The sequence below is a fragment of the Fusarium keratoplasticum genome, chromosome 5, assembly GCF_025433545.1.
Source record: "Fusarium keratoplasticum isolate Fu6.1 chromosome 5, whole genome shotgun sequence".
NCBI lineage: Eukaryota > Fungi > Ascomycota > Sordariomycetes > Hypocreales > Nectriaceae > Fusarium > Fusarium keratoplasticum.
In genome coordinates this window covers 1,932,446-1,954,183 of record NC_070533.1, presented here as the reverse complement: position 1 = coordinate 1,954,183, position 21,738 = coordinate 1,932,446, and the positions used below count along the sequence as shown (strand labels likewise).

The following is a 21,738-nucleotide window of genomic DNA, read 5'->3' as shown; positions in this document are numbered from 1 at the left end:
TTGTGAGATCTTTGCCAGTGCTTCTCCTGAGCAAGGCTTCTCAACGCCGTTGTTCCTGGGCTTGACCTTGGCCCCATCATGACAACATCCAACGCCTGTCCCCAGAAAAAGGGTCAGGGAACCGCTAGAGACATCCGGCAGCCCCCCCGCTGTTTCGTCCCACTCGCCCGCTGCTCCACTCGTTAGCAAGTGCCTCCCATCAACAACCCTTGTCTTGAACAGCGTCATCGATCATCACTTTACGCGACTGGATCCCTGGTTGACAGATTTGTGCGCGTCTGCTACCGAATTCCCCTTATCGCTTATGAATATCCTGCGATGTTTTGCGGGCTTGTCCGGGCGAGAAGGAAACTGACGATAAAGGCGGTGGTGTGACTGCGGGCCGCTAATTGTTGGCAAAAGACCACCTGAACAGCAGAAGCAAGCCCCGGGAGGAATAGGGTTCTAGGCCGTTGTCACGACCAGCCGAGATGGGTTTCTGCTCTGATTCAGGGCGGAAAAGCCGACGAAAAAGCACGGGACGATGAGACAGAAAATTGCGCGCTCTTGGCCAGTCGATGAGCTCGTGTCTGTTCTCGGGCTGTCTTGTTGGGTCATCAGGCAGCGTTACTCCGCTGGCTCGTCAGCCGACATGTGACAGGCTTTCTCTGGATGTGAGCTGAAGTCGCTTGCTTTCGGGCCTGACTGAGTTGGCATCCGTGGAGGGAATCGGGGCGTGTAGCTTTTCAATAGGCGACCGACAAGAAATGCCACAGGAAACAGGGGCTTGCGATTCATGCTGGTTGTGCCTTGTGAAACTGGCCATAGAACGGCTCGAGCACGGAGGCTTCAATCCGGAGGCCGCATCGAGTTGTCTGTTCAGGGGCCAGGGTTTGCCGTGAACCATATTCATTGATTGCGGCTTTATGCCGTGTGTGAAAGCCTGTCGTTTTGCACGGTCATGCTCGCTTCACTCAAGGCAAGGGAGCCTCACTGCCTGAACTATTGCAGCATCTCCTCTCAAATTACGCAAATAAGCGGGCGAAACGTGGTAGCCGCAGGTGCCTTGGTCCTGGCGATGGCTATTGCGATTATTGCGAACCATATCCCCTCTCGGAGCCTGATTCACTGACCAGTGGTCGAGATGGATATGTGTTGTGGTGGCGCGGCGGGGGAGGGAGTCCACTTCAGATAGCAAGCGAGCATCAGGTGCTCATCATCTACAGTAGCATTATTGATGAGATGGCTCCAAAGCGACCTGCCATGCCGCATTTATGTTAGCTTGAAATTTGTAGCCTACCTACAGATACCATCCATCCTCCTCGGTGATCCATTTGCATACTGTGCTGTATCTCTGTCCTAGACATCCATGGCCTGTTTGCTTCGTTACCGTCGGTCCGACCCTCGCATCAAGGCGATCATGTCAGTCAGCTCTGGTTGCTCGCCGAGCTAAAAATGCAAAGGCCCGCTTACTTGAGCCGAGTCCTGTGCTTTATACTCGAGGTTTGTGGCCTGAGAAGCCTCGTACTCTGTGTATCCATCCAGGTAGATTGCAATTCAAGGCCGAGTGAGAGAATCATCCATCTCCTGGTCCGTCTAAATCGAGGCTGTCTCGGCAGTCCGTGCTGCCATGTACAGTGCGCCCCCATGCACACGCCCACTCACCGGGCTAATAGGCTTAGCTGCTGAGACCCTGAAACCACTTAAAGTATGGACTCCCTGCCCTGAGAAGCTCCCAACATTCGGGCTCTTGAACGACGGGTTCTTTGTTTAAGCCTCTCTAAGAAAAGGCGGCATAAACTCTCTTCTTGAGGAGTCATAATTCTAAGAATAATTTCTCCGCGCACTGAATGCCAGCTTACCCGGTACCTAGGAGCTGTAGCACTTTCAAGACATCCAGGTGCTCCGAGCCAGGGACATGGGTAGTCTGTCTCCGTGTGAAGGGAGCTCCCAAGCAGGCTGTTCACACTGTACCATACCAACCGCATCTCAGAGAATGTATGATGTCAAGCAATAGCATTCATTGATTTCACAGGCTTGTGGCAAAAAGGTATAGCTATTGTATGTTGAAGATCTACTAAGACCAAATTATCATGATAAAATGTTATTGCTTTCCGTGGGCCAAAGGCAGGAAGTCGTTCCGGCATCCTTCGACAAGCCGTGTGCCACACTGTGAGCAATCACCCCTCCACCCAACTACCTCCCCCGCCGAGCTCCGATAAGCCGCTTATCGCTGCCTGCGGGACCTCCCTCAGTCACCTGTCTGCCTTCTGCCTGATACCGCAGCACCTCTGCCCCACCTCGATCGGATTCACCTTCGACCCTTCTCAGCACCTCACAAGTCACCTATCCGCTCGCCCTCTCTTACTCTTGCATTCATCTTCATTGTGCCTTCTTTTCTCATCTCTCCTCATTCTCTCCATCTTCATCTCCGTGACCTCTTCTTCTTGCTTTGCGCATGGTTTCGGCCTCATCCTCCAGTCTACTCTGCCTCACCTGCCCCATCCTCGGCCCCGCTGACGTCGTTAACTGTACGCCTCAGCGGGAGACGCCTGCACTGGACTGCACTGCGCCGAGATACACCCCTCACCACTTCGATAAATCAACCACGTCTTAACTTCTTGTTCAAGGCTGCCTCGCACGCCGAACTTGATCAAAATGGCAGTGCCTCAGTATCGCGACGAAGGTATGATGAAACCCCAAAATCCAACCCCAATATCCTCCAGTGTTGGGCAGCTCCTAACCCTTGCCAGTGCTGGTCACGCTCGAGAGCATCGACCCTCCATCCGACTTCGCCTTTCCTGATCGCCGCTTCTTCCTCACCAAAGAGAAGCCTACTATTGCGATCGGGCGTACGAGCAAGCGAAACTCGACCTTTGAGGCTGCTAAGAACAATGCATGGTTCGACTCGGCTGTCATGTCCCGCACGCATGCTGAACTCAAGCTTGACGTCGACAAGCAGGTAAGCTTTTCTTTTAAACTTTGTGGTTTCCTATGCTGATGTGGCCTTTCAACAGAAGGTGTACATAAAGGACAACGGATCCCTCCACGGCACCTTCAAGAACGAGCAGCGACTGCTTCGGGGCTCCTACTCAGTCTTGGCCACTGGCGACATGGTAAAGTTTGGAATCCCTATTGAGAGAGGCATGGAACGATATCCTCCCTGCACGATGAAGGCCCGACTAGAATTCGGCACCGTCGAGTAAGCTTTGCCCCTTTCCATTTACTCCGAAAAGCTAACCATCGCATCAGCCCTGAGGATCGACCCAAGGTTTTCAGTGTTCCCGATGACACTGACGTGGAATATTCGGACAGCGAGAAAGACGAACAAGTCCGCGAGAGCTACGAGGTCCTGCGCACCATGAAGATTTTCCCCGCCGCATTCCCTGCATCGTCTCCCAGCGAGTCCCCAATCGATCTGACGACCAAGGATCAATATCCCCTGTCCAACGTGAGGGATGAGGTGGATCACCAGGCTTTGTTTTCTCCCAGCTCAAAGCCTGATTCAGATATGACGAGAACTCAGGCTCGCGTATCTGTTCCTATCCCGATGGAGGATTCTGAATATGATGCTCCTCACTCGCCCCGTGACCCCTGGTCATTCTCAAACGTCGACAATATCAACCTGACACAGTCGACGGATATGGACACGGAGAGTTTGCCTGGAACTGAATCTGATGATGAGAGCGTCGGATTCTCCCCTGTGTCTGCCATCATGCAGGACGAAGATGAAGATTCGGATGATATGAGCGAGCGAGACTTTGAGGAGCGTGATGAGTTTGAGGAGGATGAGTGTATGGATCACCAAGAATTCGATACTCTGGCCAGTATTGACTTGTTTTTAGACAACTGCGAAGACCCTCTGGATGAGTCGGATGAGCCGGAGGACCAGGAGGACCCAGAGGACGCCGGCCATATGTGGGAGTTTTCGCAAGTCGGGAGTCGCGTAACTGTGCCTTCCTCACTCCCCAGCTTTGCCAAGGAGATTCAGGCCACGCCCGTGGGAGCCCCGGCACCGGAACAATCTCAACCAGTCAGCCGTGGAACAGCCACCCCTCAGATGGATTACCTCTTGAACCCCTTCCCCGTCGCCGTTCTGCCACGGAACCTGGTTGTGCACCCAAGGCTGCCTTCCATCTCGGAGACCATTCCCCAACAGCCATTGTTCTCCCGTCCTTACCAGGAGGGATTGTCGGGAGCCGAGATCCTAGGTCTGAAGACAGGAAAGCACGAATTCTTCGCTGCTCGCGAAGCAAACAAGGCCGACTCGTTGTCCATGGCAAGTAGCTCGCAGCTACCTCAGCCCCGTTTCCAGACACCACTGCCAGTCCCCCAGAGTCCTTCTCTCTCCAGCCCAGATTCCCGGAGGCCTCCCCGCAAGCATGCTCTAGAAGAGAGTTTGCGTCCAGTTCCGTCTTTCTCCAAGCGGAAGAAGGAAACACACAACAACGACACTAGCGAAGGGCTCCAGCTGGTTGATTCTGACCTAGCAAAGTCTGGTGCCGAGTTCCTCAACACGCCCCCTCAGGAGCCCGAGGTGCCTTCTTCCACAGAAGAGCCCGCCGTGGATGCATCATCTGCCTATGAGTACGCTCTCAGCAAGAAGGACAATGATGGTGCTGCTGATGGTGCTGTTGATAGCGCCGATGCTGTCGTTACGGATGCCCCTGCTGCTATTGTTGATGCCATGGATGATGTCGATGGTGGTCTTGATGCTAATACCGCGGACAAGAGGGAAGAGGAGCCCTTGGAGTTGACTCAGGGCGGCAATGAGAAAACCGACGAGAAGGCCATGCCCTCCAGCGATATCGCTGAAGAACCAGCTCACAACGTTGAGCATGCTGAGCCCAAGCTACCCGAGGCGTCACACGACCTACCAGAGACTCCTCGATCTTCGAAGAGAAAGGCCGAAGACATTTCTCAGCTTACACCGGAGGAAGAGAAGCACGCTGAAGTGGTTCCCCGGGGCGACCGATCGCGCTATGCCCGTCTTCGGTTCAGACGCCGTATGAACAACATGGCTCGCCCTGCAGTTTCTACGCCAGCGGCAGCCCCGCCAAGCAAGCGTCTTCGACGTGTCGCTGAGGTAGTCGGTTACGCAGCACTGGGCGGCGTCGCTGTCATGTCTGCTCTCATTGCCACGGCCCCCACGCTGTAGAAGGAAGATGGATGGTTCTACTCACTGACTGGTATTGGAGTTAAGGGAGAATTGGGGGTTTGAGGGATGGATCTTTATGCTACTACTGGCTTTTGATGTGAACATGAGGACTATGCAAAGCTGGAAGGGAAGGGACAAGCTATCTTTTACAAATGCGCCAGTTCTGAGCTCAGACAGACGGAGGACAGGCGCGGAGGATGATTTTCTTGTCAAGTGTTGTTAGGAATTGATGATTACGTACCCATTGAAGCTCAACGTGACGCCAGTTCAAAACTAATCACATAAATGAGTCTCAGTTTCTGGGGGCAGGGGAGGCATATAGACAGGTGTTGTATTGCCAAGAAACTAGCTGAGTATCTCAATATCTAGATATACAAACTTCCGCCCCGTATCATGTCATTGCCTCATGCATTAGAGAACTACATATTTGGCTGGCCCCTTGTCGATGAGCCCACGCAATCCCCCTTTTACACCAAACGCCAGACCAATGTTTCGTTTCGCTCCAAGCTTTCCCAAGGATATCCCAGGCATACACACTCGTAGCATCGTCGTCATCAATACGTGAAAGCCCTCTTTTTTTTTTTTCGTTTCCCATCACTGTTGCACCTTTCCTGTGATCAAGCTCTCTAGCTCCCACGGGCTTAGTGTACTCCTCCGCCGCGAGGCCGTCTTGCTTGTTCGTCGTTCACGCCGTCTCTTTTCGGGCTTGAGTTGATGCTCCTCTGCTGGTGGCGTGGGATCCCTCTTGACGGGGTCCACGTCCTCGAGCCCGTTTCTCTGAGAGTCTTGCTCTTGCGCCGCCGGCTCTGGCTCTGGCTGTGACCTGGTGATGGTGGGCTTCTTGACGCCGCGGGTGCCGCGAGCAGCACGGAGTTTGGCCCGTACTCGGGCAGCATCGGCCTCTCGCTCAGAAGCAGCCAGCTTGGCGGCAATGGTGGCCATTGTGAGAGGGCTCTGTTGAGGGGCCGGGTCGATGTTTCGAGGCAGTGGGAGGCGCGAGGCGGTACGGCGTGGGGAGCGGTTGGGAGATGGCGGCGCAGTCCCTGACCGAGAGTCGGGTCGATCTACACTGCGTCGAGGGCTGTCTCGATGAGGTGTGGAAGCCCTGTCGCTTCGTCGAGGACTCTGTTGTTGAGGAGTAGATGCTCTGTCGCTACGGCGAGGGGTTTGTTGCTGGGGCGTAGACGCTCTATCACTGCGTCGGGGACTTCCTCGGCGAGGAGTGGATGCCCTCGTCTCACTCATCTGAGGCGCAGGCTCTGGGGACTTGACCAGGAGGACTTCTTCGAGGGACGAAGCAGAGGAGACACGGTCCAGAGGGTCCCGGTTCGCTCGGATGGGTAGAGGATCAGCCAATCCGGCCATCTCCCAGGTATCCTCCTCGACAATGGTGGTATAGTCACCATGCTTCTTGGGATGCCTGTTGAGTCGCGCAGAGCCACGGTTGCCCGCTGATGAAGAATCTCGTAGAGGCGTCATCTGGGGAGGTTCTGGTAGAGGCGAAGAAGAGTTGGGCTCATGTTGCATGAAGGGCACCCCTGTTGACTGCTGAAGGATCTGAACGTTGGGCTCCTCCACATCGTACTCTTCCACGGGTACATGGTCGTCAAAATCGGATTCGGGGTCGCTCTCGTGGTCGTCGTGGTCATACTCGTCGATGGTCTGCATATGGGGAGACCGGTGCGCCGAAGGACACGGCGAGTTCATGACATCCATATCATCCTCAGGCTCCTCAGCCACAGCCGAGAGTCTCAGCCCAACCGCCTGTCTTGTCTCTGCCACGTCTCTAACACGCACAGGGCTGAGTCGCAGTCCCATCTGGAGCTCCTCCTCGCAGATGGGCCTGCCATTGGCGGCCATTCGCTTGCGCCAGCCATCAATAAGGTGGACGGCCTCAGTCCAGCGGCTCTCCATCTTGACCCAACCATCCTTGAGGCGGCTGATTTCCTCCTCACGGACCATGACCTCCTCGATAGGCACAAAGGACGGGTTGGTGAGAATTGTCCGCATGTGGTCCAGCACAGAGTCCAGCTCTGCGGCCATGTCCTCCCAGCCCTCTTGCTTAACAACGAGGCCATCCTCATTCTCGTTGCTCCACCCGCTCATGTTGCGTAGTTGCTTCATCGTCCTCCTCATTATGGTCAGGATGGCCTCGTTCTCCTCGCTAAGGTTCTGGGCCAGCTTGGCTAGGAAACAGTTTGTCTCGTTGCGCAGATCATAGTCATCTGATTTTGTGCTTCCTCCTCGTGCTGGGGATGACTTTTGCTCGCCAACGTCCCCTGTGACAATAATCGAGGTCACGGCAGGGTTTCCTCTCGCCCCTCGAGCGCGACCAGCTTCGCCGAGCTGCTTCTTGAGGGTATCAATCTGGCGATCGCGACGCCGCACATCGGTTGCGCAAGCAGCGCGCGCCTGGGCGACCAATCCCTTTGTACGGGCAACCTCTTCTTTCAAGCCGCGGATAGCAGCATCAGCCGACTTCATCTGCGATTTGAGGGAGGCCTCGGACGCCTCGGCGATGTCGAGCTTCCTCTTGGCCTCGGTATGCTTCTCTGCTAGGCGCGCAATGTCGTTTGTGTGCTTGAGGTTGTCGGCGCGGAGGGTTCGCATGGTTGCAGAGAGCGATTCGCGATGCTCGGCGTCGCGCTGAGCTAGTCAGTAGACGTTCAGCAGAGGAGACGAGGTTACATACATCGCGCCGTAGAATCAAGTCGTTGAGGACGCTCACGATGCGTCCCATTGTCGCGGCAGCTTCATCATCAAACATTGCCGGACTGGCAAAATCAATGCTCTGGCCATCGCGAAGGAGTCCTCTCGAGAGGAGCTGATTGTTGATGTACAGCGATGCTGTACGAAGGTTGTCGGTGTCGATCATGCTTAGGGAAGAGTCTGAAGCAGTGTCGGAGCGTCGATACTCATGTCCCTGATCTAATTTCGATGTGACCTTTCTTTCGAGAAACTGTCCAACGATCGGGAATGAATGCGCATATAGCAGAAAAAGCAGAAGCTCCTGGTCGCCTTTGTTTGGGTTGGTTGCTATGTGGGGTTGCAAAGTAAACAAATGGAGTGGCCAAGCCATTGAAGAACAAAGGAAGTGGACGGATGACTAAGGCAGGGGCCGCATCAAGGCCCCAGCTCCCAAGGTCCAGGCCACGCCTCTACCAGGGTCCTCTTTGGCGGGACAAGCCTCGACAGTTGGCACTGCAGGATGAACATGATGCTCTATTTGCTCCCCTCGAGCCGCATGCCCTTGGAACTGGAGTATGGGGTCTTGCCCGCGGGCCGTCGCCTGGGTCGACAGGTCCACTCGTCCGACTAGAGCGCCATGTTGGGCAACAAGACCGTCGGTCAGATCACAGCGTTTCTACGGCAGAGACTGGGCCATATGCAGCAGACACAGCTATTACGTGCGTCCATGGGCGAGCGGAGGGGTCAATGGGTCGAGGCGGTCAAGACAACAAACATTTTTGCTGCAGGGGACCCGTCCACCATGACGTTGTCCTCACATAAAGGCCTTGACTTGAGACGGCCAAAAGACACGACAACAGAGACACGAAGCAATCCAGAAAAAGAATTGGTACAAGTGGTCAATGCAGGGGCTTATATTGACGTCTACACACCTCTCCCGCTGTCAATGCCCGATCAATCGTCGGATCCAATCGAAGCTTCCCCCTCACTTGTCATCGTGACGGGTCCACACGAGCCTCAAGGCTAACACCCGAGCTGCCGGAACGGCTCAACGGCCTCAAGGGTTACCCTGATAACCGTTTCTCCCCACCTAGGGCTGCTGGGGCTCCTGGGGCTCCTGGACCCCTATGTAGCATTGGAATCCCCTCATGTGGGCCGTCGTGAGGATTCTTCTTGGTTGTTGAGGAGAAGCCTGGCAAAGGAGTTCGTCTCTGCCTCCATCCGTAGTGGAGGCATCTCAGTCAAAAATTTTGCCTCTCCACAGCGCGGCTCTCACCATGCAGATGGAACCGAGTCGTCGTCCAGAGGACATATGCAGCTCACCAGGCAACTTGACTTGAGCATCGGTACCGACCAAGCCGGTTTTCTGCTGTGCCCCCGAGTTAGCTCCTATCAGGGTAGAAAAGCCGGCACTAAAGCGAAGAAAAGCGAAAAGATTTCAGACAAGTTGAGAAGATTAAAATATCGCGGTTTTTTTCGGCATCCAGAGGGGAGCTCGAGTTGCCTCAAACTCCCCTCATGCTTCGATGGCCCCGCGACGTCATCATGAAGGATCAAAGGGCAAGTCAAAAGACAAGAAACACACCGGGCTGACTTACTTGATTCTCTCTCGACTCAATTGACTTCATGTTTCAGGCCGGAACTTCCCCCTCTTCTCCCGCATCGCGTCCACCTTCTTCTTATCCTCCTGGAATCTCTTAAGCAGAGCCACCTGCTCAGCCTTCCGCCTCTCTCTCATCTGGAAGCGGTAGAAGTCCTTCATCTCTGACTTCTTCTTACTGTCCTTCTCAATCATTCGCCTCTTGGCCTCCTCGGCCTCGTTGCGGCTAGCTGGAGCAGCTCGTCCGCCACGCGTCACTGTCACGAAGCCATCTTCGTCAGGTTCGTTGCGGAGGCGCTTGGCCAGCTCAGCCGCTTCCTTCTCCTTGCGGTTGAAGGTGTTGAAGAAGGCGTGCACAGCCTTCTGGGTGGCTGGCTTGTCGACACGAGAGAGCTGTAGATGGGAGGCAATCCATGAAGACCCGAGAGCCGGGACGTCGTCAGACACGCCCTTGCCCCATGATGGGTACTTCTTTGTCTTTTGAAGCTTTGCGATGGCCTTGAGCACCAATTGCACACTCTTGTCGTCGGCGAGAAGCACGATGGCTGTGCTACTGCTTCGCTGCACTCGACGAGTCCAGATCTGTGGTAGCTGAGCCGCCTGCTCTTCACGGTCTTGCTCCTCTGCCTCGACTTCACCGCGCTTCCTCTTGCGCGCAAAGCCCGCGACCTTTATGGCTTGCGCGGGATCGATTGGGAGCGCCCTCCGGGTCTCGTCCTCGAAGGCGATGCTCTCGAAGCGCCCGGCGCCCACGAGCTCTGAAAAGACAGCGCGAAAGTGGGGTTCTGTGCTGTCCACGGGGATGTTCTTCAGGAACAGACTTCGCGAGTCGTTTGGCGTTGGGATCTTGGGCGCATTTCGTCGGACGCGGATCTCGTGGATGGCCGTTTCCGGGTAGGATGGCGTCGCTGGGATCTTTATGGGGAGGACTGCGAACTGATCGCCAGTCTCCTCGATAGGGGCCATGTTGATTCACCCGTAGAGCCACGTATGAGGGTGAAGAAAGAGCGTGTCACGGTGATGAGAGTTGGCGTCGTGAAAGATTTAAGGCGAGCTAGAGGCATCACGAAAAAAAGTTCAGACCCACTTCAATATGACAGTGCAATTTTCTGCGGCGCACTGTCCACTTACACCAAGAATGTGATACAATACCCTCTCAATCCTGTGTTGAATTACACATCTCATAATGTTATTTCACTTTGTTCAAGCTTACAGACATCAAGCTAGTCCAGGTCAAAGGCATTAGCTTATCCTCTTCTAAGGGTACTGATAGGAATTATCCTAAATTAGGATTACAAGAGTCAAATAGTGCGATGAGACGCTGATAGATATTTGCCCAAGGTTGGCCTCAAAGGCATGATGGATGTTAAAGTCAAGTTGGTGTACCAAATGCATGCTCCCGCCAGCCATGCCACTTTAGTTAGAAAGGTCAATGCCGTTGAAAAGACCCTGTCTACTTGAGTTCAGATGGATCTTGGACATTCATCATCGCAGTTGTCACCCTTGGTATCTACACTTGCGCCTTTCTCTCTGCAGCGACCGCCGTCACTAGTCCCTTCGAGCTCGGACTATGGGCGAGCTCGGCGACGAGGCTCATGTCATGGCTCATGTTTATGTACAGCAGATCGTCCTTGATAACTAGGTAGTCCTATCGCTAACCTAGTCGTAGACACTTCGAAAAACTGTCAACTTGCTCCTCTTGAGGGCCTTTTCTTTTAGCTAGCCGCAGTTGTGTATCCTTGGTCCGATCAGAGTATCCCCTTCCTTCTCTTCAGTCGCAGGGTTTAAGGCGCTGTCGCCAGCTAATAGATGCGTGGACCATTGGCTCAGCTCTCGTCATCGATGCTACTTGGGAAAGTGAGGGAGGCTCGGTTCTAACCTAGATACCTTGGTTTTAGGTAAGTCTTAGGACCCAGGAGCGGGCAAGGTTGTGTCTTGCCCTGGGATCCCAAGACTTAGGGGCACACAACTTTTCCTCTGACCTTCGTCCCTCCCCTCCTCTGTTCCTCTTTCATCCCCACCATCTTCCATCCAACTCATCCTCCTAACCGACCCGCTACATCTCTTCCTTTCGATATCTGTGGCTTTGCTGTCTTCTGGCTCGGGGTACCTTGTGTTTTGGTTCTTTTGGTTCCTCTTGGTTCTTTTTGGAGTTTTGTTTTGGATGCCCTCTCCCCGCCACCAACAATGTATGTCCTTTCGCCTTGTCCTCATGTTTTGTCTAACATTTTATGTACCTAGGTGAAGAGAGACCTCAACGAGATGAAGTGCCACTACTGTCACAAGTTTGGCCACCTACAGTCTGGCTGCCCACAAAAGAGCTCCAACGCGCAGGCCACTGCTCTCAACCTTGGTATGGTTGCGATGAGTCCTGTAAGTATTATCTCATCTTTCGCATGTGGCTTCCCAGATACTAACAACAAAATAGTGATTGACCGACCTTGAGACAGCAGTCTCCTCCATCAACGACTCCCTTCACCAACTACGATCAGACACCAGTGCACTACAGTCGGGTGCTGCTGAGTCCAGAGCTATCGCGGATCGGGTGGAGAGATTGGAGGGCATGGCCTATGGCCTGATAGCCTGGGTGCGATGGTATGAGTCTTTACATGGTGTTATTCAGGCACCATAGGCCGCTCCTAACACTGGAGGGGATGAGAACATGCACAAGCAGGATGGCGGACTTGATGATGTGGAGTAAACAGGACGGGAACAGCTTCAGGCTTGGTTGGCATGCCTTCGAGGTTAACCTTGGGTAAATCTACCAGCGTCTCCTCATTCCATTTGACTCTTATAATCCTAGCTTAGGATGAGAAGATCAAATATTCAGGATAATGCCTATAGAGTATCTTCTCACTCTCCATCTTACGGTTAGGTCGGTCAGTGAAGATTGTGAATGTGCATCATACTGGACGCCTCCTTTGTTCACCAAGTTGCTATGTAGGCTTTTGTCGAAGCCTAGTACTAGTGTGAGTAGATATAGCTTCGTATTGGGAGGCCTCGACGTTGTTTGCCTTGGTGTGAGGCATCCAAGTGATGATGCAGGCGGGGTTGACCCCTCCCCCACCTTGTGCCACTCACAATCAAAGATATCAACTTCACTTATCGCCAACCTCATCTCAGCACCTACAAATCTATCAACAACACTTGCCTACTGCTTTCGCCAAATCCCCATTTCGACTTATAACATCACGGCGTATATCAACAGATATTCACAATGGCAACCAAATCAACGCCTGGACTCTCGGCCGAGCAGCTTGATGCCTTCAACCGCGATGGGTATCTCATCCTCCCAGGAGCCCTCTCCAGCTCGACCGTCACCTCCCTCCTAGACGAAACTCATCGCCTCCTCGACTCCTTTTCTCTCGAGGACCACCCCTTGACCCGGTTCTCAACCGGCGAGAAGCGCGACCACGTCGGTGATGACTACTTCCTCACGTCTGGCGACAAGGTCCGCTTCTTCTTCGAAGAGGACGCCTTTGATGACGACGGCAAGCTCGTCAAGCCCAAGGCCCGGGCCGTCAACAAGATCGGTCACTATCTGCACGCTCTGTCGCCGCCTTTTGCCCGTCTGCTTGACCACGACGCCGGTAGCGTCAGCCCGCCCGCTGTCGCCCGGAGCCTCGGCTTCAAGGATCCGCGATGTCTCCAGAGCATGGTTATCTGTAAGCAGCCAGAGATTGGTGGTGCCGTGCCTCCTCACCAGGACTCGACTTTCCTGTACACGAAGCCACCTTCGGCTGTGGGCTTTTGGTATGCTCTTGAGGACGCGACGCTTGAGAATGGATGTCTGAGCTTCCTACCTGGATCGCACCGCTGGGCGCCTGTCGAAAAGAGGTTGGTACGAAAGGCCGGTAATGTTGGTACCGAGATGGTGGACAATGACGGTCCGCGGTTCCCGGCAAAGGAAGGATATGGAGATGCTGCGCCGGAATCCCAGGCCGAGTACGTCCCGGGAGAGGTCAAGGCTGGCGATCTGGTTCTTATCCATGGAAACTTGCTGCACAAGAGCGAGAGGAATACCAGTCAGAAGGGGAGGATCATTTACACATTCCACATCATCGAGGGGCAAGAGAGGGACTATGACGAGAGGAACTGGCTCCAGCCGCCTGCAGAGGGCTTCACGAAACTGTACAGCTAGGTTCACTTATACAATAAATGCCAGGTGCGTCATGCAAGCCCGTTATCAAAGTGCTCGTTGGAGCATCCATCTATGTTCCATCTTTTCCAAAAAGTAACTAAGCCACTATACAAGCAGAGTGACAAACAGGTTCCGCGGGTATCTAACAGGGAACTGGTATCCAAACATAATTGTTACAGCCTGTCCAATCACACCACGCCGACACTCATCATCCCTCATTATCATGGCATGGTGTCCTGGTATCATCAACTCTTCACTCATCATCTGACTCGTCCTCGCTCGAGTCCTCCTCCTCCGAACTGGTGTCGTCTGAAGACGATGAAGAGTCGCTCGAGTCCTCTTCACCTGGACGTCGGTAAGGCCGAGCAGGACCTTCATTCTCCGACTCGGACTCGGACGACGAGCTTCCGCTGCTGCTCGTATCAGAGTCGCCGTCTGAATCAGAGTCAGAGTCAGATTCCGACTCAGAGCTGCTGGTGTCGCTGTCGTCCATGTTGACACGCAACTTCCGCTTCCGCTTTCCAGTGCCGTCATTGAGCTTGACACGCTTATCAGCATCTGTAGTCGTCGTGGCGTTGTTGTCGCTGGCGGTGATGGTTTGAGAGGATGTCGTGCTGGTCTCGGTGTCATCGCTGTCGGACAGCTCCTCGAGGATCAGCTCAGCTCTCATGCGCTTGACAAGCCGCTGGATAATAATGGCATCATCGTCTGAATCAGAGAGGTAGTCAACCTCTGTGAAGCCCTTCCTCTTGGTCCCTACGGGTTGGTTCTCCAAATACTTGGCAAGTACCGTCTCATATCGTTGCTGAGTGGCCTCGAGATCCTTGGTTCCCTCGGGGAAGGCCTTTGCCCCCTCGGACTGGTCCTGGTCCCTAATCTCCCGAGCAGTATCTCGCAGGCGCATCCTTACGAAGCCCTTCAAGTCTTGGATGTAGTCGTAGAAGGCGTCGATGTCGGCGGCGGGGATTTTGTCGGCATCGAAAACGTGCTTGACGAGGTTGCTCTGATGGATCTTGTTGAACTTCCAGCTATCGCGAGCCGTCTTCCAGAGTCTCAGGTGCTCCAAGGCAGGCTTGAGGTCCGTGGGAGCCTGGGGCTTTTCCTTCTTGGCGGGGCCTTTGCTCTTGGCCTTGCTCTGCTTGGGGGTCTTTGTCGGGGTGTTGAACTTGGAGGCGACGCCGGCGTTTGTGCTCCTGGAAGGTGTGTCGGCAAAGGTGACCGACTTCTGCCTCTTTAATTGTCCATTCCGGTCTGCCGTGGTCTCATGCTGGCGTGGTCGCTTAGCAACCTGGGAGGAATTGGAAGGCTGCGGGGCGTCGAGTTTTCTCTTTGTGGCCGAATGGGTGGTGCTTGTGCTTGGGTGCCCAAAGCTTTGGGTGCTTGCGGGCTCGGATGCAGCAGATGGCTGCTTGAGCTTGAGGCCCAGTCTCTTCCATGCTGGCACCTGCTGCGCTGGCGCGTTCCCTGTGGACGAAGACATTGTGTGGGAGATGGTGTTTCTGAGGAGCTAGGGAACGAACGGGAGCGAGAGGGAGGAGGATGCAGCGTAGAGACCCAAGCTCTGACCTCGAAAGCCAGTCTTTTTTTTTCTCTGCTCTGCGCGTCCTGGACTGGACCTTTTTTCGCGGTTGCCGGGGTCTTGGATTTTTTCTTCTAGCTGCTGCTGAGCGGTGGACTTGTTGTTGACACTGGCCTATTAGAGCCAATAGCAGTCAAACACGGGCAAGGAAGCGGTTTGTAAGAATTGCCAATGGCTGCAGGACCTCTAGCGCAAGTGCAAGGTCGATATGCAGAGTGTCGTGTTGTTGCGGGCCGGATTTCCTTTGATGTTTGTTGGCTGCAACTTTTTTCTGAATGGATCTGGAAGATATCGCGAGTGGAGCTGGTGGCTGATAAGATAAGAGCTAGGACGATATAATTATAGAGGGGAGTTATATGTTGATGGTTTTTATTAGCTGGTTATACCACCAGCTTGATGATGAAAATATCATGAAATTGATAGATCTTTGGATATTAAAAATTGATGAAATGCACTTTTTTAAGGTTATGGAATGCTATATCCCGATACTTGGTGCTCACATATGAGAATGACTGTGGTTCTTTATTCTGTCACCTACAATGTTCTGCCTGAGGCTTAAGTAATCACAACGAGGCATCAACTCAGCCTTCCCACTGAGCTTGCTTGCCTCGTGTGCTCTAGCCTCTAGGCAAGCTCCTGCTAACGCGTCGACTACCATCTCAACCAGCAACAGCTCCCCTCCACCACCACATCGTCAACATCCACCTTGAATCTCCTCATCCAGGACTTGTAGTGTTCTGCTTGAGCTTCGCAGTCTAATTTTGTCCGACACCGACCTTCACAACCCATCGAATCCTCCACAATGTCGGGTACGTAGGCTATCACCTACCCGCAATCCATCCATCTTGAGCTTCAGCTAACCTTCAATTATCACAGCCGGCGCATACGACCGACACATCACCATCTTCGCCGACAATGGTCGGTTGTACCAAGTTGGTATGCGAGCCCCCCATCGATCCCGAGCAAAACCAACCCCACGATGCTCCCTTGTTCGATGACGTTGACGAGCGCCTATTCCCGAGACTGACATGATATCCTAAACAGAGTACGCCTTCAAGGCGATCACAGCAGCCAACATCATGTCTGTCGGTGTGAGGGGCAAGGACTGCGCCGTTGTCCTGTCCCAGAAGAAGGTCCCCGTATGTTGGAAGTGTTCGAATGAGATGTCCAGATCAAAGACTGATGCAGGCAACAGGATAAGCTGATCGACCCTGCCTCCGTCTCCCACATCTTCCAGATCTCGCCCTCGGTCGGATGCGTGATTACAGGATCCATCGCGGATGCCCGAGCTTTTGCTCAAAGGGCCCAGGGCGAGGCGGCAGAGTTCCGATACAAGTACGGCTACGAGATGCCAGCTGATGCCCTGGCGAAGCGCTTGGCCAACATCAGCCAGGTCTATACTCAGCGAGTAAGCATGCTCTAGCGGTCAAAACAGAGTGGCCAATCATGTGCTGACATCATCCCCAGGCATACATGCGGCCCTACGGCGTCGCGACGACGCTGATCGCACTCGATTCGGAATATGGTCCCCAGCTGTTCAAGTGCGACCCTGCCGGATACTACATCGGCTACAAGGGCACCGCGGCGGGCCCGAAGCAGCAGGAAGCGCTGAACCACCTCGAGAAGAAGCTGCGCAACAAGGATCACGCCGAGGGTTCCTGGGAGGATGTGGTTGAGCTGGCCATTACAACGCTGAGCACCGTCCTGAGCATGGATTTCAAGAAGGGGGAGATTGAGATTGGTATCGTGGGCGGCCCGCGAGCCGACGGTGAGGAGGGAACCTACCCAGGGTTCAGAACCTTGACCGAGGAGGAGATTGACGACCGGTTACAAGCTATTGCCGAGAAGGACTGAGCGGACAGAGAGAATGATGATATCATAGAAGAAGCGCCGCCGACGATGAATGGGACGATGGACCTGGTCTAGAAGGGCAGAAAGTTGATTCACAGCATGTAATGCAGCAAGCAAGTAGACACGACGTGCGTGCTGCTTCCAAGAACGTGGGCCATGCAGGGGGATGGATCATGGGGATCAGGAACTTGGATGCCGTCGTGGTGGTTGGCGTGGGTCCTAGTTCAAGGTGTCTGGCTGGGGAGGCGTCCAAACCATGTGCAATAGATTCTGACGAGGTCTTCATTTCGGATTGAGCAACTGACAAGTGAATGGGCGCGCCTGATAGCCCAATGGTGGGCGAGTATGCCTTGCGCCAAGGACTAGCAGCCCGAGACCTTGGAACTAGGAGGGCTCCCGAGTCGCGTGGTGGGTCCAGGGTGGACGATGGCTGGCGTCGATTCTGCGCTTGGAAATGGTGCGGGTGTGATGGATGTCGTGAGTTACGAAAAGAGGCTTGAGGGGGCTTGAAGAGGAGCATCTGAAAGGCATTCCAGTCGATCGGATCTGTCTACAGGGGGGCCCTGGCCAGTCTCTCGGTTGGGGGCTGGGAGGGCCCTGGGAGGCAGTTTGGCTGACTCCGGTAAGCGCCGATTTGAGCCTCCGAGGGGCGCTGAGAAGAAGATTTCACGTCCAATCCAGGAGGAGAGCGAAGCACACGACGAGACAATGGGGGAAGCGGGAGCGGGAGCGGGAAGGGGAGCCGTGATGAGGCCGTTGGGAGGCGAACGGTACAAACAGCTAACATTAGTTTCAACGGGTGAACGAACTGTTGGCGGAGGCGAATGGCGGCAGCAAAGACGTTGAGAGACAACAAAAAGAGGCGGCCTCAAGAATAAACGGCGCCATGCAAACAATAGAAGCGTGACGCCACAGTTTGGGCGGGCGGCTCTTTGACGTCGATGGAACCAGCCTAGATCACAGACAAGATGCAGGGAACGGACGATTATGATCTCGGGCTTTTGTTCAAAGAACCCGGCCGAGCTGGAAGATGGAGAAGGATGGATGATAAGCAGTCAGATGCATGCATGCAGTGGTGTAGTAATGTTTCAGGAGATCTAGAGATTGCGCTCGAGCTTGTGTGTGCCTGTGTCTGTGTCTGTGCCTGCGCTTGAGCCTGCGCCTCACGAGGCCTGCATCAAGAGTTGAGCCGACGTCAGGACACCTGACACCTACCCGATTCGGCAAGTACAGCATCGTGATGGGAGCTGTCTGTATCACTCGTGCCTCCATTCATGACCCTCAACTCCATCATCACCACCTGTAATTTCTCACAATCGGTGTCACCGCGATGGATTTGACTCAGCCTGCTGGCCCCCCTGACAGTGCAGTGCAGCGCAGCGAGTGTTTTATTTCTCTCAACCTACATTTTTCTTTTGAGTGTCCTAGGGTTACATTCCCTCTTGTTTTCAGACGGCCTCTTTCTCGTAGGCTTGACCAGATCTAGCGACACGACCACAACCGACCAATTATATACGTCAAACGTCTTCCAAACTGCCCTCCTCAGCTCGCCCCAAACCGTTGCCCTTGGCGTCATCCGCGCGCCTATTGGTCCCGCCCGGCCGACTATCCCGCAATAGAGCCCCAAGCCCTTTCCTCTTTTGGCGCGACTAGTGGTGGCTCGACATAGCTGAGCCGGCGCCACTACCATGAATACTCCACCCACCGCAGAAACCCACCACTACCACCACCACCACATGCACATGCACTTGCAGTCAAGTCCGCGCCGGACTGCGGACTATCAGGCACTGAACCGACATACCCTGCCTTTCAACTTGTACCGGCGACGTTTGGCACGATACTGGGCGCGCCTGTCAAGTTAGGTACTAGGTCATTCTGACCGCAATCCCCCCCTCTTCCGAAACCCCTGCAACTACAGTCCGGTACCTATCTCTCATCTGGTAGATTTGTGGACACAGCCCGGCCCTTTCTGCTTTGTAAAGAAGCAGAAGGGAATCGACGCCTTTCGATTCGCAAATGGCCCCGACCCACGCGGCTCAGACAAGCAGCACCGCGTCTCGGCGTCTCTATCCCCATCCAGGGTTGGTGACACGAGGCTTTGTGGGTGTATCTGCCGGCCGAAACCAAGGAGAAGCCTCCAGGACGCCTCAGAAACTCTCTCGGACATGCAGGCCTATCGCGGAGAGTGGCTTGTCCACCATTCACGGCTCCCAATTCCTTACACCTCCCATGACCCATGACGTGCCCATCCTACGGGCCCTGCATTAAACTATGCTGCTGCCAGGGGTGGGATAGGGCTGAGGGCGAGGCTTCGGTCGTCGGTTCGACAGAAGTGGTTTTCGCCACAGCTCGTCCAGGGTCGTCTGTGTGTTTGAGCTCCTCCTTTCCAGCTTGGATAGGACCCTGCCACCCGCCGGGTGGAGGCAGCGCTCCCGACCCTCTCACTGGTGGCCCGCATGGGAAGGCTGGCTCAATTGCCGGGTCCCTCACACTCTGTGATGGATGTCGTGTCGTCTTCGTTTGTGTGTCTACTGTACCAAGCTAAGGAGGGGGTGGCCCCTAGTAGCCGTTCGCTCCCGTTTTGGTGGGGTGCAAAGAGTGAAAGGCTGTTGGCAGCTCGCCGTCGTCTCTCCTCTAGGAGATGGGTCCCTTTCCGGAGCATAGGCTTGTGGTTCCTTGTGTTTTTTTTCTCCGAAGGGGGGGGACTACCGTCGGGAGGCCTTCGACGGACCATCACGATATACAAAAAGGATGCCCAAGTCGGTTGATGGAATCGTGTTGTGACTTGTTCAGTCAAGCAGCATTTGAAGAACCGGCTTCTCTCAATTGTCCAGTGATCGGCATGACAAAGTCTCTATAATCATTTCCTTGCCTGTTTTCCTCCGTCTACCATTCGACCTTTTACCAACTTTGCTTTCCCCTGCAACAACAAAATCGCAATTATATCCCTTTCGAATATCTCTCGACCTTTACTGGCTTGACCAACACACGACTCTCAACCATTCCTAGTCAACTCTTGAACCTTTCTCTACACATTCTCTACCACTCCGGAATCTCTATAACAATGGACGGATGTACGTCGTATCCGGCAATCTTGGCGGCTCTCCTGGGAGAACAATTGGTTCCCCAGGCCGCAGCCTTGCACCGCCGCCCCTCCCATCCCATCTCTCCCCCCCCCCAACCCTCCCTACAGCAGCTCAGAAGCACTGACACGTAAAACCCTTGTCTCCCCACAGTGAACGAGTATCGCACAGCACGGGTTGCTGAGGTTCTCTCCGATTTCCGAACGCTGCAGTACTACATCGCCGCGGCCCCTGTCGACCCTGAGGACACGGGTGACTACTACACCGAGGGCTGGGCCGCTCTCCGCCAGTGTGCACTGGATGGACAGCACATTCTGGAATGTGCGGCGGACACGAGCGTGCCCAACCCTCCTGGCGGCGAGGACGAGCAGATGAAGGCCGAGCTCAAGCAGTAGGTGCTTTCGTGCAGGATAAGGGGTTTTCGAGGCTGACCATTGTGGTAAAGGGTTCTCCTGGACGCGTACGCAAGACGACACGAGGGACAGAAGATCTATCTTCGTCAGGCGGCGGCGCAACGATGGGTCGAATACCGACGACAGGTGCTGCAGAGCGGCTCACCATCGAGAAACCAGTCGCAACTCCGAGCCTGCGACCGCCAACTTCGAACGGTACGACCGTCTTCTCGGTTTCTCTTAGAGGCCCCCAACTGACCGCCTCTGTGTTTAGGAACTGGCAGCCATCAGCGACGAAGTAATCTACGCCGAGCTCAAGGCCTCGGACGACGGAATGGGCCGCTGGACGGCCGAAGACCCCAGCCTTCGAAGCGTGCTCCGCTGGCTTCGAGCACGCCGATGAACGAATGGCTTGAAGGGGGGAAGAAGAAGTGATGAAGCGATCAAAGATACCCCGGAAGCAACACAACAACAACTTCATGAATGAACCGACAAAAACAACAACCCAACGCCTCACACGAATTTTCTATTCTTGACGCCTACGATTCTTACGAGATAAACCCCCACGGCCGGAACATTTTTGCACGGAGTTCTTTTTCTTATATGTCGGGTTTTCTTTTTTGGGAACTGGTGAAATACACGCAAGGAGAAAAAGGGGGGGGTCAAGGAGAACCAAGTGTGTTTTTCTGTTCGACATTCTCACGACCGAGAAAGATTCATGAACCTTTTTTTTTATTCATGGCCATGAAATGGCATTTGCAACCTGGCATGGGCATCATATCCAAAGAGATAGAGAGAGGGTTCCTCCTCCAAGGGGGGTCAACATGGGGCTGGGCTCCATTGTAATACAACTACTGCCAGGAGCAGAAGAATCAACATGAACAATTACTTTACCTTGTTTTGGCTATCTTGTGAGAAGTGAGGTTGCTGCAGAAGATTAACATGGACAATTAGCTGGCATTGTTTGGATCATTTGGCGTCTATATGACGAACAAGTTTGACTACATCTGGACAGACATATTTGAACATCCTTCTACGCTAGAAACTATTCTTGGCATGGTGGCATATGGCGGTCTACTATATGCACCGTTTTCCAGAAAGGCGTTGTTCCTGCTTTTAAGCGAGTATGCGCATTATGGTAAGACGGGGACATATTGGTGCTCCAACGTGTTAAGATGCGTCCAGCTTGCAATTGTCACAAGATATTGACTCAAGACTAGTCTAGCATACATGTAAAAATTCATCAATTTTTCGCTATTCATAGTCT

At 54.1% G+C, this 21,738-nt stretch overlaps 7 protein-coding genes across 7 annotated transcripts; 4 read left to right on the top strand and 3 right to left on the bottom strand.

The window, feature by feature from the left end:
* Positions 1-2,637: 2,637 nt before the first annotated feature.
* Positions 2,638-5,137, top strand: NCS57_00723900 (FHA domain-containing protein; the record flags this gene model as incomplete). Its single annotated transcript, XM_053057095.1, has 5 exons — positions 2,638-2,665; positions 2,733-2,941; positions 2,997-3,181; positions 3,232-3,773; positions 3,825-5,137. 5 exons carry the CDS (start codon positions 2,638-2,640, stop codon positions 5,135-5,137), a joined length of 2,277 nt encoding a protein of 758 aa, XP_052913290.1.
* A 594-nt stretch (positions 5,138-5,731) lies between these two features.
* On the bottom strand, positions 5,732-8,012 carry NCS57_00723800 (uncharacterized protein; the record flags this gene model as incomplete). Its single annotated transcript, XM_053057094.1, has 2 exons — positions 5,732-7,783; positions 7,830-8,012. The coding sequence occupies 2 exons, from the start codon at positions 8,010-8,012 to the stop codon at positions 5,732-5,734; spliced, it is 2,235 nt and encodes a 744-aa protein (XP_052913289.1).
* Positions 8,013-9,449: 1,437 nt separating this feature from the next.
* On the bottom strand, positions 9,450-10,391 carry NCS57_00723700 (uncharacterized protein; the record flags this gene model as incomplete). Its single annotated transcript, XM_053057093.1, has 1 exon — positions 9,450-10,391. One exon carries the CDS (start codon positions 10,389-10,391, stop codon positions 9,450-9,452), a length of 942 nt encoding a protein of 313 aa, XP_052913288.1.
* A 2,251-nt stretch (positions 10,392-12,642) lies between these two features.
* NCS57_00723600 (uncharacterized protein) lies at positions 12,643-13,566 on the top strand (the record flags this gene model as incomplete). Its single annotated transcript, XM_053057092.1, has 1 exon — positions 12,643-13,566. One exon carries the CDS (start codon positions 12,643-12,645, stop codon positions 13,564-13,566), a length of 924 nt encoding a protein of 307 aa, XP_052913287.1.
* A 253-nt stretch (positions 13,567-13,819) lies between these two features.
* NCS57_00723500 (uncharacterized protein) lies at positions 13,820-15,046 on the bottom strand (the record flags this gene model as incomplete). The annotated part of the gene is made up of 1 exon (XM_053057091.1): positions 13,820-15,046. The coding sequence occupies one exon, from the start codon at positions 15,044-15,046 to the stop codon at positions 13,820-13,822; it is 1,227 nt and encodes a 408-aa protein (XP_052913286.1).
* A 901-nt stretch (positions 15,047-15,947) lies between these two features.
* NCS57_00723400 (uncharacterized protein) lies at positions 15,948-16,999 on the top strand (the record flags this gene model as incomplete). Its single annotated transcript, XM_053057090.1, has 5 exons — positions 15,948-15,954; positions 16,022-16,081; positions 16,190-16,284; positions 16,341-16,553; positions 16,613-16,999. The coding sequence occupies 5 exons, from the start codon at positions 15,948-15,950 to the stop codon at positions 16,997-16,999; spliced, it is 762 nt and encodes a 253-aa protein (XP_052913285.1).
* Positions 17,000-20,060: 3,061 nt separating this feature from the next.
* NCS57_00723300 (uncharacterized protein) lies at positions 20,061-20,874 on the top strand (the record flags this gene model as incomplete). Its single annotated transcript, XM_053057089.1, has 4 exons — positions 20,061-20,070; positions 20,233-20,470; positions 20,525-20,687; positions 20,746-20,874. The coding sequence occupies 4 exons, from the start codon at positions 20,061-20,063 to the stop codon at positions 20,872-20,874; spliced, it is 540 nt and encodes a 179-aa protein (XP_052913284.1).
* Positions 20,875-21,738: the final 864 nt, after the last annotated feature.